The sequence below is a fragment of the Lithobates pipiens genome, unplaced genomic scaffold (genome assembly GCF_037356315.1).
Source record: "Lithobates pipiens isolate NorthernLeopardFrog02 unplaced genomic scaffold, aLitPip1_a1.2 Scaffold_27, whole genome shotgun sequence".
Taxonomy (NCBI): Eukaryota; Metazoa; Chordata; class Amphibia; order Anura; family Ranidae; genus Lithobates; species Lithobates pipiens.
The window spans coordinates 68024980-68038348 of record NW_027507788.1 but is presented as its reverse complement, the minus strand read 5'-3'; the positions used below and the strand labels follow the sequence as shown (position 1 = coordinate 68038348).

Here is a 13369-nt window from a genome sequence, read left to right as displayed (position 1 = left end):
ATATAAAACCCCATAAACATGAACTGAATAAAAATAAGACTGCTGTCCAACCCTTTGTAGTGAAAAAACTATAAAACACTCCCATAGGCGATTGCATCAAAGAAACACAACATCTTACATTTATATACATATATGTGCTTATCAAACATTATGCATAAACCCACATATGCAAATCTTCACAGTATTTTTAAACTTTTTTTTTTTATTTAAAAAACATTTTTTGAAAAACTAAAAACGTTTACACACAGCATGTATGGAAAATTCTACCCATATCTGTGCAACCATACATGCACCTCTATTTCATTGTTATGAGCATTTATAAAAATATTATTTCTTACCCCCAATTCTAATCTATTATGCTCAAACAATAACACCCTTACTTAAATATTTGTTTCCCACTTATTAGCTGCATTTATATAGATCATAACTAATATCCTCCCTCCACAACCAAGCTGCATTTATATAGATCATAACTAATATCCTCCCTCCACAACCAACAGATATTTTAAAACCCATATATATTTACCACTCGTAGACCCCATTTCTATAAATCCGCCAAAACATCTTCCGTTGTTATACTAAAAATACCTGATGAAAACAATTCTTTCACTGGAAATTATTGATAACACAGTCCTAAAAGTCGCTCATAGAATAATTTGGTCACTGAAAAACCCTAGTAAAACAATACAAAAAATTACTGATGAAACAGTTTACGTCTAATTCGACGTTTAACCCGTTGGGGGTCAGAGTGTTCATCCGATATATCCATTGGGATTCTTTTTTGGAAATTTCTCGGACCATGTTCGATCCCTGCCAATTAGGATACACTCTGTCCACCCCCCAAAATTTTAATAAAGATGGATCTCTATTGTGATGTTTCTTGAAGTGGAGGGACACGCTGTGATCGCTAAATCCGATTTCTATGTTATACATATGTTCGGATATGCGCTTCCTCAAGGTCCTTTTTGTTCTTCCCACATACATGAGCCCGCATGCTATTTAGTGCAAGCGCTTTATATTGTTCAGCTAACGGGCGGGGGTTATCTAGAACAAAAGTGATTACTATATATATATATATATATATATATATATATATATATATATATATATATATATATATATATATATATATATATATATATATATATAATCTCTGATATAGAGATAGATAGATATAGAGATATAGAGGTTTCCTTGGAAACCAGCTCTATGGAGCCTGATCGGATGACATTATTAAAAATGCCACCGGTGGTAAGAGTACCCTACTCCCGGAAGCCTAAAGAGCCACGCTGTAGGCAAGGGCCCTCTTTTTTCTGCTCACAAACAGCTTTTTCGTCGACCGGGGCTTGGGCGAAGCGTCCCCAGCCCGACAGGACAGTCACGGACGAACAAAAGCGTCCCTGGCATCGCAAGACAAAAAGTGCTGCCGCATGAAGGTTTGCCTCCACCCATGTCCCAGGTGGTGGGTCGCCTTCGGGAGCTTGCAGCCCGGTGGGCTCCCGCTTATCTGACCAATGGGTCTGCGATCTGACTTCCACCGGCTACTAGATAGTTTCTCTCTTGGTCGCCAAACAGATTCTTCCCCTCCAGCATACCCGTGTCCCCAGTTCGCCGGGAGGCCCTGTTGGGGGCGGTAAGGGACTTGCTGAGTCCCTTACGAGGGGTGGTTGTACCAGTTATGGTATCGGAACGCTTCCAGGGATTCTACTCAAATATGTTTGTGGTTCCCAAGAAGAAACGGGTACGTCCAATCTTGGACTTAAAAGCCCTCAATCACTTTGTAAAAGTGCAGAGGTTCAGGATGGAATCAGTTCGCTCAGTAGTCGCTGCACTCCATCAAGGGGACTCCCTGGTGTCCTTGAACATCCAGGATGCGTACCTGCACATACCCATATGTCTGCGGCATCAAAAGTTTCTGCGATTTGCAGTTGGGGAAGCCCACTATCAGTTTATGGCTCTACCTTTTGGCCTGGCATCAGCCCCCCCCCCCCCCCCCCGATTCTTTACCAAGGTATTGGCTCCAGTTTTGGCATTGCTGCGACAACATGGGATCGCGATCGTGGGATATCTAGACGATCTCCTCCTGAGAGCATCTTCCGCCTCAGAGTTGGAGGAGGATGTTGCGATCTCCAAGCTGACTTTGCAAGAATTTGGGGGGCTGTTGAACCTAAAGAAGTCGGTGGTTGTACCGACCCAGCATCTGGAGTACCTAGGCTTGTTGCTGGACTCCAAGGAAGCGAGAGTCTCTCTCCCTTCAGACAAGGTGCAGACCCTCTTGCTGTGATAAAACTGCTGTGGAATCGCGAGCGGTCGTCGCTTTGCTTTTGCATGCAAGTCCTGGGTCTCATGGTGGCCGCCTTCAAGGCCATGCCGTATGCCCTGTTCCACACCAGGGTCTTGCAGAAAGATATTTTGTCGAAATGGGACAAATCTCCATTGTACCTGGATCGCTCGATCCAGGGGAGCCAATCCGTCAGACTCCCTGCTCTGGTGGCTGAGATCCCCGGTGATTCGGTCAGGAAAGTCGTGCCTGCCTCTCCAATGGACGGTTATCACAACGGACGCCAGCCTATCCAGCTGGGGTGGAGTGATGGGGATTCAGTCGGCTCAGGGCCTCTGGTTGATGGAAGAATCCAAGTTGCTGATCAATCTGCTCGAATTGAGAGCGATCAGGCTGTGCCTCCACACATGGTCGTTGAGTCTTCTAGGGCGTCTGATCAGGGTACAGTCGGACAACGCCATGGCTGTGGCATACATAAATCACCAAGGGGGGACAAGGAGCTCAGCGGCTGCTCGGGAGGTCACTCACATACTTCGGTGGGCAGAGCGACACGTACGGCCCTGTCGGCCATTTGGAAAATTGGCAGGCGGACTATCTGAGTCGACAGATGCTGGACCCAGGAGAATGGGCATTGCATCCGGAGATATTCAGGCTGCTGTGCCTGAAGTGGGGCACGCCAGATGTGGATCTATTGGCCCCCTGTCTCAATCGGAAAGTGCCAAGATTCGTGCCCAGGACAAGAGATCCATGGGCAGATGCGTCAGATGCACTGGTGGCTCCGTGGGATCAGTACCAGCTGGTCTACACCTTTTCTCCACTAAAACTGTTGCCACGTCTGCTTCGTAGAGTGGAAGTCGAGGGGATTCCAGTAATCCTGGTTGCCCCAGATTGGCCTCAGAGGCCCTTGTACGCAGACCTGGTACATCTGGTGGCAGACGCTCCCTGGCTTTAACAGCATGGCTATCTCGGCTTTTCATATCCATGAGGAAATTGTAATACCATCGTTGTGTCCTAAGCCAAAGCACCCCAAAGAGGTGGCCCTTCACACTCTTGACATGGTTAGGGCTCTGAAGGGTGTACCTGTCTGCCACAGCTCCCTTTCGGAAGTCAGACTCACTGTTTGTTTCGGTGGCTGGTTCAAAGAAGGGTATGGCTGTCTCGTCGGCCACCATTTCCAGGTGGCTCAGACAGATTGTAATCCAAGCCTATGCCTTGAAGGGGCGGGTGCCCCTCTTTCCAGTCACGGCCCACTCTACAAGAGCAATCGGAATGTCTTGGACCTTCCGACACAAAGCGTCTGTCGCTCAGGTGTGTAAGGCGTGACCTGGTCGTCTGTCCATACGTTTACCAAGTTCTACAAGGTAGACGTCAGTGCATCGGCTGATGCCTGTTTTGGGCGCAAAGTTTTGCAGGCGGCCATGTAGTTGCAATTCTATATATGCAATTGAGATTTTTTTTCCTGGTTTTTCGAATAAAAACGCAGTACTGTTTTGTTAATGCATGGTTGCATTACTTCCGCAATGTTGCGGTCTTGGGGATCACTCCGGTTGCGGATACCCGGTTATATGGTGGTGTTTTTTCCACACACTGCTGTTTTTTTGGTGGGGTTAGTTTCACTAGTTCCCACTTGCCATGGTGGTTGAAGTTTTTATGCTGTTTTTCCCACCGCTCATTTGGCACTGCTTGGGGACTTCCCATTTAGTTACAGAGAGGAGCTGTGTCGGTCGGTGAATATAAGAGAAAATAGGATTTTCTGTACTCATCGTAAAATCCTTTTCTCTGTAATTCACCGACCGACACAGCAACCACCCCTCCTTTTCTCTACGTTGGACTGCTTGTTGACGTACTGAAGCTGCTGGGGCAGCAGGGAGGGTTGATAGCACAGGGTCCGCCCTGTGGGCGGTACTGACAATTCTGTGTATTGTGTTACAATTTTGCCTAGTTTCTCCTAGTGGCAGGCTAACAAACCCATTTAGTTACAGAGAGGAGCTGTGTCGGTTGGTGAATTACAGAGAAAAGGATTTTACGGTGAGTATAAAAAATCCTATTTTGTAGAGCCATGAGTCACTGCAACCTGAAGGTGTCAATTCAAGAGTACAAGAGTATAATATGTCCACACACCGTTCTTTTGCTTGCACTAGTATATACCAGAATTACAGTAGTGTTCCAATTATATTAGCATATGGATCTTCATATCCTCTCTTGCTTGCGCCTCTGCTTTGACCTCCTCTTGGACACTGACTACTCTCTTGCCTTCTTCCTGCCTTGACCTTTTGCTTGGAAAAAATCTACTCTGCCTGCCCTTCCACCAACCTGCTAACTTATCTAATTTTATCCCCTCAGTGTAGCTATAATGTCCTTACAGCTCCTTGGTGAGGCATGAGTTGTTACTATTGACTCTTACTGACCATTCCTATGTCCCTCAATGCTCGCAAAAGAAACGATTTTTCTTCTTTCAGTAAAATTTATTTCTTGGAGTCCATTTATGGGCACACGTCCCACCCCACTGTTTATTGCTTGCCCCTGGTACTGCTTTTTTACAAAAGACATGCTGGGTAGAACAGTGGATTATATGGGGGCTGCCTTAAGATTTGTCTGTTTCTCTGTGTGCCCCATTGTCACTTACCAGGTGGTTGAGTCCAGTATGCAGGGAGTGGCTTTTCATATTCCTCTGGCTCTAGCACCCCTGATAGAGCAGACAGGGGCTCAGGAGTACAAAGGGGCACAAGTGCCTGACAGGTTAGCTGATGCAGGGGCTAGTCCGGACTTCCGATGTGCTGCAAGGAGACTGGTAGTCGGCTGGAGCAGCGGCTGTTCAGCAAACAGAATCAGACTGGAAGCTGGAGACAGCAGGGAGGTGTTCTGTAGTTCAGGACACAAGCGGGTGCAGGCAGACCGGGTCATACACTGGCAGATCAGGTACAGGAGGAGAAGCCAAAGAGAAGTTGGGGCGCAAGCCGGGTCGTTAACAGGCGGACAGCAAACGGACCATGGAGAGGCAGAAGAGATGTCAGGACAAGCCGGGATCGGAGACTGGCAGCAAGCAGGGATGGTCAAGAACAAGCAGGGTAACAGGAATCAGGTAAGTAATACAAATAAGCAGAAAGGGTCTCCGGAAACGCTGTAGACTGGACAGCAAGGTGTCAGTCCACTCTACAGTTAAATAGCGCTTCTTGGAACCCTGCGCACAGTTATTCTTCTGCCATTCTGATTGCTGGAACGTCTTTCTTGACATTGCCCCCCTCCAAGGGGCAGAAATCTTACTTTGGTGAGACTTTTTAAAGGCAAGAATCAGCCTTTTAGCATGGATATTGGACTCTGGCTCTCAAGAGTTCTCCTCTGGGCCATACCCTTTCCACTTCACCAGATACTGGACCTGGTTACGTCTCTTCCTGCAATCCAGGATGGATTCAACCTCCCATTGATGAGTACTGGTTCAGGAGGACCGGTATTTTGGTTGGCGAAGGGGTTAGGAACTGTGGGTTTAAGTAGGGCTACATGGAAAACCTGGGTGAATCTGGAATGATTCCGGTAGCTTTAATTCATAGGCCACATTGTTGATTTTCCTTTTTACTGGGAAGGGACCCACAAATTTAGGGCCCAACTTTTTAGAGGGACTTGCCGGTTTCAAATTCAAGGTGGACAGCCAAACTTGATCTCTGGGTTCTAAGTTAAGCTCCCCCCTCATTTTGTCAAACACCTCCTTGTTATATTCCTGGGTTCTTGTCATTGTCTCCTGAAGTAGTTTAGTTTATTGTTTGTGTCAACGAAATTCAGAGTCTCTTGAGCGGCTGGTACTGAGCATTCCGGGATGTTTTTGGACAGAAACAAGGGATGGAAACCGTAATTCGCAAAAAATGGAGATTACTTTGTGGCAGAGTGAACAGAGTTATTATATGTGAATTCAGCAAGAGGTAGGAGGGGTGCCCAATCATCCTTGGAAAATTCTGAAAAACAATACAAATATTGCTCCAGCGTTTGATTTGTTCTTTCTGTCTGGCCATTCGTTTGCGGATGATAGAGGAAAAAAGGCCGCTCTTCAGGGACTCGCATAGTGCCTTCCAGAACGTAGAAGTAAACTGCACCCCTCGGTCTGAAATAATATTTGCAGGGATACCGTGGAGCCTCACAATCTCCTTAATGAAGATTCTTTCAGTTTCAGCAGCAGAGGGTGTACCCCTCATTGACAGGAAGTGAGCCATCTTGGAAAGTCTATTCACTACCACAAAGATGGTAGTGTAGTTTTCTGAAGGTGGCAGCTCAACAATAAAATGCATGGAGATCATCCTCCGTGGCCTGGCTTCAACAGACCCCATGCCTTAGACTTGTTGCCTTTGTTCTGGATACAGACGGTACATGATTCCACATAATTCCTGCAGTCCCTTAATAACTGTGGCCACGAAAACATGCACTGGAAAAGTTCAGAAGTTTTGTGCACACCAAAGTGGCCGGCCAACTCATGGTCATGGCAGGACTTGGCAGCACTTCCTGAGGTACGAACATTTTGTCTCTGTACCACAGTAGATCATCTCTTGTTTGCAGAGTGACATCAGGCGGGAAGGAAGCCCCTATGGAGGCCTGTTTGTTCTGGGATTGCAAAATCCTTTGGAGCATGAGAAAGTTTCCTGAGAATAAGATGCTGTCTGGAAGTGAGGGGGCTTTGAACTCGCTGAACATCCGAGAAAGCATTGGGCTTTGTATATTTCGACCTGTGCCTGTAGGTGATGTGGAATGAGAATTGGGTAAAAAAGAGTGCCCACCTGGCCTGACGTGGTCTCAACCTCTTGGCAGCTTTCAAGTACTCCAGATTCTTGTGGTCTGTATAGACAAGAATCAGATGTGCCGCTCCTTCCAAAAGGATCGCCACTTTTTAGGTGCGGCCTTGAATGCTAATAGCTCTCGGTCACCTACATCGTAATTCTTCTCAGCTTCAGATAGTTTGCGGGAGAAGAATGCAATTGGGTGTAAAAGAGCTTTTGGGCCCCTGTCTCTGGGAGAGTACTGCTCCGACTGCTATTTCCGAATCGTCCACCTCAAAAATGTATGGTAGTGCTGGGTCAGGATGCTTTAGAACTGATGCCGAAGGAAAACAGATCTTTCAGGGTTACAAAGGCCGCCTGAGTTTTGGGAGACCAGTGGAATTGAGTGCCCTGCTTAGTCAACCTCGTGATGGGGGAAATGATGGTAGAAAATCCTCTTATAAACTTTCGATAAAAATCTGCGAAGCCCAAAGAACAGATTCCTTTTTTTATCAGTAGGTGCTGGCCAGTCCAGAATGGCGGAGACCTTCTGAGGGTCCATCTTGATACCCTCCACTGAAATGGTCAATTCCAGGAACTGAATGCTCTGTTGTTCAAACACGCACTTCTCAGGTTTTGCATACAGGCCGTGACATCAAAGTCGTGTTACTACGTTTTTGACATGTTCACGATGTTTAACCAAGGAGGGGAAGAAGATCAGAATGTCATCTAAGTATATAATGTCAAACAAGTCAATATAGTCTCTGGAAATGTCATTCGCCAAGTGTTGGAATGTGGCAGGGGCGCTGCAAAGACCAAAGGCCATTACTAAATATTCAAAATGCCCAAACCGGGTGCAAAAAGCAGTCTCCCATTCATCCCCACTCCAAATGCGGACTAGATTGTAAAATCCACGAAGGTCCAGTCCAAGTCCTATTCAATATTACCCAGTATTGTTCCCAGTTTTTGAAACAGTTCAGGTACCAAAGGAAGGGGGTACCATTTTTTTTTTTTTTTTATCGTGATTTTGAGTTCCCGATAAGCTACACAGGGGCGTAGAGAGTGGTCCTTTTTTCCACAAAGAAAATTCCTGCTCCTGCTGGGGAGATGGAAGGCCGAATAAATCCCTTTTTCAGGTTGTCATCTATAGAAGCCTTTAGGGTCCCTAACTCCAGTTCCGTTAAGGGAAAGATTCTCCCAAAAGGAATCTCTGCTCCGGGTTTGGGGTTTATCGCTTGGGCAATCATATGGCCTGTGTGGGGGAAGAGTCTCTGCACCTTTTTTTGCTGAAGACATCCAGGAAACTGTGGTAAACCTCAGGGACAGCTTGACGGGTTTCAGCATCTGATTCTAAGCACAGCAAGGAAGATGGAACAACAGCAGCCTCCAGTAAGCAATGTTGGTGACAATAAGGAGAGAGGAAGCTGATCTTCCTTGTAGGCAGGCTCCAGAATCAATTATAGCGGTGGCCTGAGTATTCCCTGCTGGAAGCTGGAAGACGAAACAGCCAGATGAGAGGTACTATTAAGCAAAGCAGGTGTAAGAGCAGGAGAGACAGACACACTTACGGAGCTTTGCAGGGCAAGTCCTCACATGGTGTCCAGGTTCTCCACAATAGAGGCAAAGATTACTGGTCCGCCGGCATTGACGTTCTTCTGGTGTAACTGAAGGGCTAAGTAAGACTAACTGCATCAGTTCGGAGGTATCAGAGGTTGAAGTTACTGGAGCAGAGGAGGCAGAGTGAGGAAAACTAGGCACACATGGAAGCATCCAAACTGGACGAGAGGGGCCTGAAGATCGCTCAGACCTTCGTTCTCTTAGACGTCTGTCTATTTGCATAGATAGGTTAATGAGGGCATCTAAAGTCTCTGGGATGCCCACTCGGGCTAGTTCATTCTTTAACGGTTCAGAAAGGCCCATGCGAAACTGGTAACGCAGGATGGCATTGTTCCAGTTTGTGTCGGAACTCCAACGCCTGAACTCAGATACGCAATCTTCCGCTGATCTACAGCCTTGCTGTAGGGTATGCAGGGCCACTTCCGTGGTGGCAGTCAGTTGCGGGCCCTCATAAAGCAGAGACATGGCTTGAAAGAAGGTGCTCAAGCTGTTGAGAGAGGCATCCTTCTGTTCCAGAGGACGGTGGGCCCATGATTGAGGTTCCCCCAACAGTAGGGAGATGACGAAGCCCACTTTGGTGGATTCAAGAGAAAAGGTCCTTGGCTGCAGGGCGAAGAAAAGTTTGCAGGTATTATGCTCTAAATTTACTACGATTCCCAGAGAATCTTTCAGGTGTGGGAACCTTGGGTTCAGACAATAATATCACCACTGAGAGTGCAGCAGAAGTTCCTGATGAGGAGAGCGTGGAGTCAGACAAAACTTGAACGCGTTCCTCCAGCCAGTTATATCCCTCTTGCAGGTCTTTAACAGCCTGGGTAAGTCCAGCAAGATGTTTGTGCATTGGAGAAGCTCTCTGCGTGGGCTCAGACATGGCTGTCCGGTACTGTCATGTGCCTGGTGGTTGAGCCCAGTATGCAGGGAGCAGCTTCTCATATTCCTCTGGCTCGAGAAGCCCTGATAGAGCAGACGGGGCTCGGGAGTACAAGTTCCTGACAGGTTAGCTGATGCAGGGGCTAGTCCAGAGCTCTGATGTGCTGCGAGGAGACTGGTAGCCGGCTGGAGCAGTGGTCGGGCAGAGGAGACAGGATCGGACTGGAAGCTGCACGCAGCAGGGAGGTGTTCTGTAGTTCAGGAGGGTCAGACTGGTAGCTGCAGACAGCAGGGAGGTATTCTGTAGTTCAGGACACAAGCAGGTGCAGGCAGGCCAGATCATAGACTGGCGGGCAGATCAGGTACAGGAGCAGAAGCCAAAGAGAAGTTGGGGCGCAAGCCGGGTCGGTAACAGGCGGACAGCAAACGGACCAAAGGAGAGGCAGAAGAGATGTCAGGACAAGCCGGGATCGGGCACTGGCAGCAAGCGGGGATGGTCAAGATCAAGCCGGGTAACATGAATCAGGTAAGTAATACAAACAAGCAGCAAGGGTCTTGAGAAAACTCTGTAGACCGGACAGCAAGGCGGCAAGGTGTCAGTCTCCTTTAAATAGCGCTTCTTGGAACCAAGTGCTGTCACGAGGTGCGTACGCGCTCCATCATTCGCGCTATTGCACGTGCGCCGGCGGCTCTTTTAATGGGAACCCTGCGCACAGGTATTCTTCTGCCATTCTGATAGCTGGAACATCTTTCTTGGCATCCTTATTCCTTTAGGCAGCAGTATAACCCAATTGTTTCTGAATTCAGGTTTCCCTCAATGGACCCCATGAAACAAATTTTATGATAAGTACAAAAATCACACAGACGTTTGTTAGATTCAGAATCTTCACCTGTAAAATTCCCTTGTCTGCGGAGCCACAGGTGGTGCATACTGCCTGCCATACAGGCGCATTGCTGGATGCGCCCATACTCTTGTAACCGCCAGTGTGTCTGGGCATCCTCATTGTTTGCCAGTATATACCCTGGTTCATATATAAATACCCTGAGCAGGATACTGGCATGTAGGGAAACATGCAGTTTTTGCATGTGCGGGTAAACACAGATGCACAGGAGCATCAGCATTTACCAGCGTATGGGCACATACAGCCATACATTTGCAGCTCTCCAGGGCAGGGAAAACACTCAGAATTTTACACTTGATGACTTTGGAGCCAATAAATATTTGTGAGCAGGAGGCCTTAATGGGCTTTTTTTTTTCTCTAGATCAACTTTACAATACTTTTGTTTTCTTGTTTGTTTTTTAATGTAGATTTCTAATGAAAATCTTGGATGTTTATGGAGATGGATACAGAAAGAGCCACCTGACCTTCTTACTAGAGGTAATACAAATGAATCCCTTGGTATTTAGTGCTTATTTTTATTGAGTGATACTGTACTATGAAAGACAGAAGTTGTCAGACAAACCTGATTTCTTTTTTGAGGAGGTAAGTAAAACCTTGGACAGAGGGGTGGCGGTGGATGTGGTATACTTGGATTTTGCAAAAGCGTTCGATAAAGTTCCGCACACATGGCTCATGTGTAAGGTAAAGTCTACATGTTTGGAAATATCAGTTTGTAATGGATAGAAAACTGGCTAAAAGACAGAATTCAGAGAGTAGTGGTTAATGATTCTTACTCTGAATGGTCTAAGGTTATCAGTGGTGTACCCCAAGGTTCAGTGCTGGGACCCTTACTTTTTAATATCTTTATAAATTATATTGGGTCTGGGATCAAAAGTAACATGTCCGTCTTTGCAGATGACACCAAACTATGCAGTGGAATAACGTCCTTTCAGGATGTCTCCAATTTACAAGCCAACCTTGTAATGCTCTGTCTAATTGGGCGACTATGTGACAGATGAGGTTTAATGTTTATAAATGTAAAGTTATGCACTTGGGGGCTAAGAATATGCATGCATCATACATACTAGGGGGAGTACAACTGGAGGGATCCATGGGGGAGAAGGATCTAGGGGTTTTGGTATATCATAAGCTCAGTAATAGCATGCAATGCCAAGCTGCGGTTTCCAAAGCGAGCAAAGTCCTTTCTTGCATTAAGAGAGGTATGGACTCCAGAGAGATATCATATTGCCCCTGTTCAAATCATTAGTAAGACCTCATCTGGAATATGCAGTTCCGTTTTGGGCACCAGTTCTCAAAAGGATATCAGGGAACTGGAGAAAGTGCAGAGAAGGGCAACCAAACTGATAAGAGGCATGGAGGAGCTCAGCTATGAGGAAAGATTAGAGGAACTGAATTTATTCACTCTTGATAAGAGGAGATTAAGGGGGGATATGATCAGCATGTACAAATATATAAGGGGTCCATATAGTGAACTTGGTGTCGAGTTATTCTCTTTACAGTCAACAAAGAGGACAAGGGGGCACTCTTTACTTCTAGAGGAAAAGAGATTTCATCTCCAAATACTGAACGGTTTCTTCACAGTAAGAGCTGTGAAAATTTGGAATAGACTCCCTGCAGAGGTGGTTCTGGCCATCTCAGTGGATTGCTTTAAGAAGGGCCTGGATTATTTCCTAAGTGTACATAATATAACTGGGTACTAACATTTATAGGTAAAGTTGATCCGGAGAAAAAACGATTACCTCTCAGGGAATCAGGAAGGAATTTTTTCCCCTGCTTTAGCAAATTGGATCATGCTCTGCTGGTTTTTTTTGCCTTCTTCTGGATCAACTGTGGGTACAGAATTGGGTATTTGGGATTGTATGATATTATTTATTTTTTTTTTTGTGGTTGAACTAGATGGACTTGTGTCTTTTTTCAACCTAACTATGTAACTATGTATACCTCCAAGTTACCATTTTTCTTTCCACAGCTTCCAGATCTTATCATATTTATTATAACTTCCTTGTTTGCTGTATGTCGTCCTTTCATTAAGAATTACTACGTCCATACTTGGGTGTCTCTTGGTTTACCCTCACCCTCTATCTACCCCAGTACACATAATATGAGATCCATATCTATTCGAGTTTTGAACACTCGGGCGGTGGTGTCCTCCACCTCCCTCCAGTATCGGAATAGCTTTGGGCATCTCCAAAACATATGATATCCCCCCCCCCCCCCTGTTCTTCCGCATCTTGGGCACGTGTCGTCTTTCCTCCGCCCAAACCAAAAAAGTTTTTGTGCCGTGTAGTAAACCCTATACAGCAGAAAAAGGTGTGACATCTTCTGGGGTGGGGAGATTGATACCCATGGAGCTAGTTAAAGAATCCTTTCCCATTGCAGTTCTGATATATCTCCAATATCTCTCTCCCATTTCCTCCTATAGGGCCTTATTTGCAGCCCTTCCCGGCTTGCTTTATGAATACTTGAATATATTTTAGATATTAGGCCCTTCCGCGTATCCGCCTTAATAATCTTCTGTAATACAGGCATAGTACTCCATTCTATCACTCTCCCCTTAAATTGTTCTGTCAAAGCATGCCTCACCTGTAAATACCTGAAGAATGACTGCTTAGGAAGTGCAAATTGATCTCGCAGGTCCTGGAAGGGTCTCAGTTTCCCCTCATGGAAAATCTGTGAGAGAAACTTTAAACCTCGCCTTTCCCATTATCTGATTGGACCCAGTTTCTGCACCTCACCCAACTTATTATTATCCCACAAAGGGGAGTATACAGAGAATCCTCTGTAGCCCAAAATTTTCCTTGCCACTTCCCAGACTCTTGCCATCAACTCGAGGGTGGGGGGCCACCTCAGGAATGTTCCCACCTCCAACGTTACAGTCAAAGATTTATGCGTCAATTTACTAAAATGACTCCTCCTATCTGGCCAGGGGTCAAGTCCTGGGGAAAAAAGTGTGGGAACTC

General features: G+C 46.2%; 1 protein-coding gene across 1 annotated transcript in view; it reads left to right on the top strand.

The window, feature by feature from the left end:
- The window catches only part of TFPT (TCF3 fusion partner), a 113983-nt gene that overhangs the window by 87081 nt on the left and 13533 nt on the right, over window positions 1-13369 (top strand). Inside the window, exon 4 of the mRNA XM_077457068.1 lies at window positions 10817-10886. Within this exon, the coding sequence (XP_077313194.1) occupies window positions 10817-10886 (70 nt within the window). The remainder of the gene's footprint in view (window positions 1-10816; window positions 10887-13369) is intronic.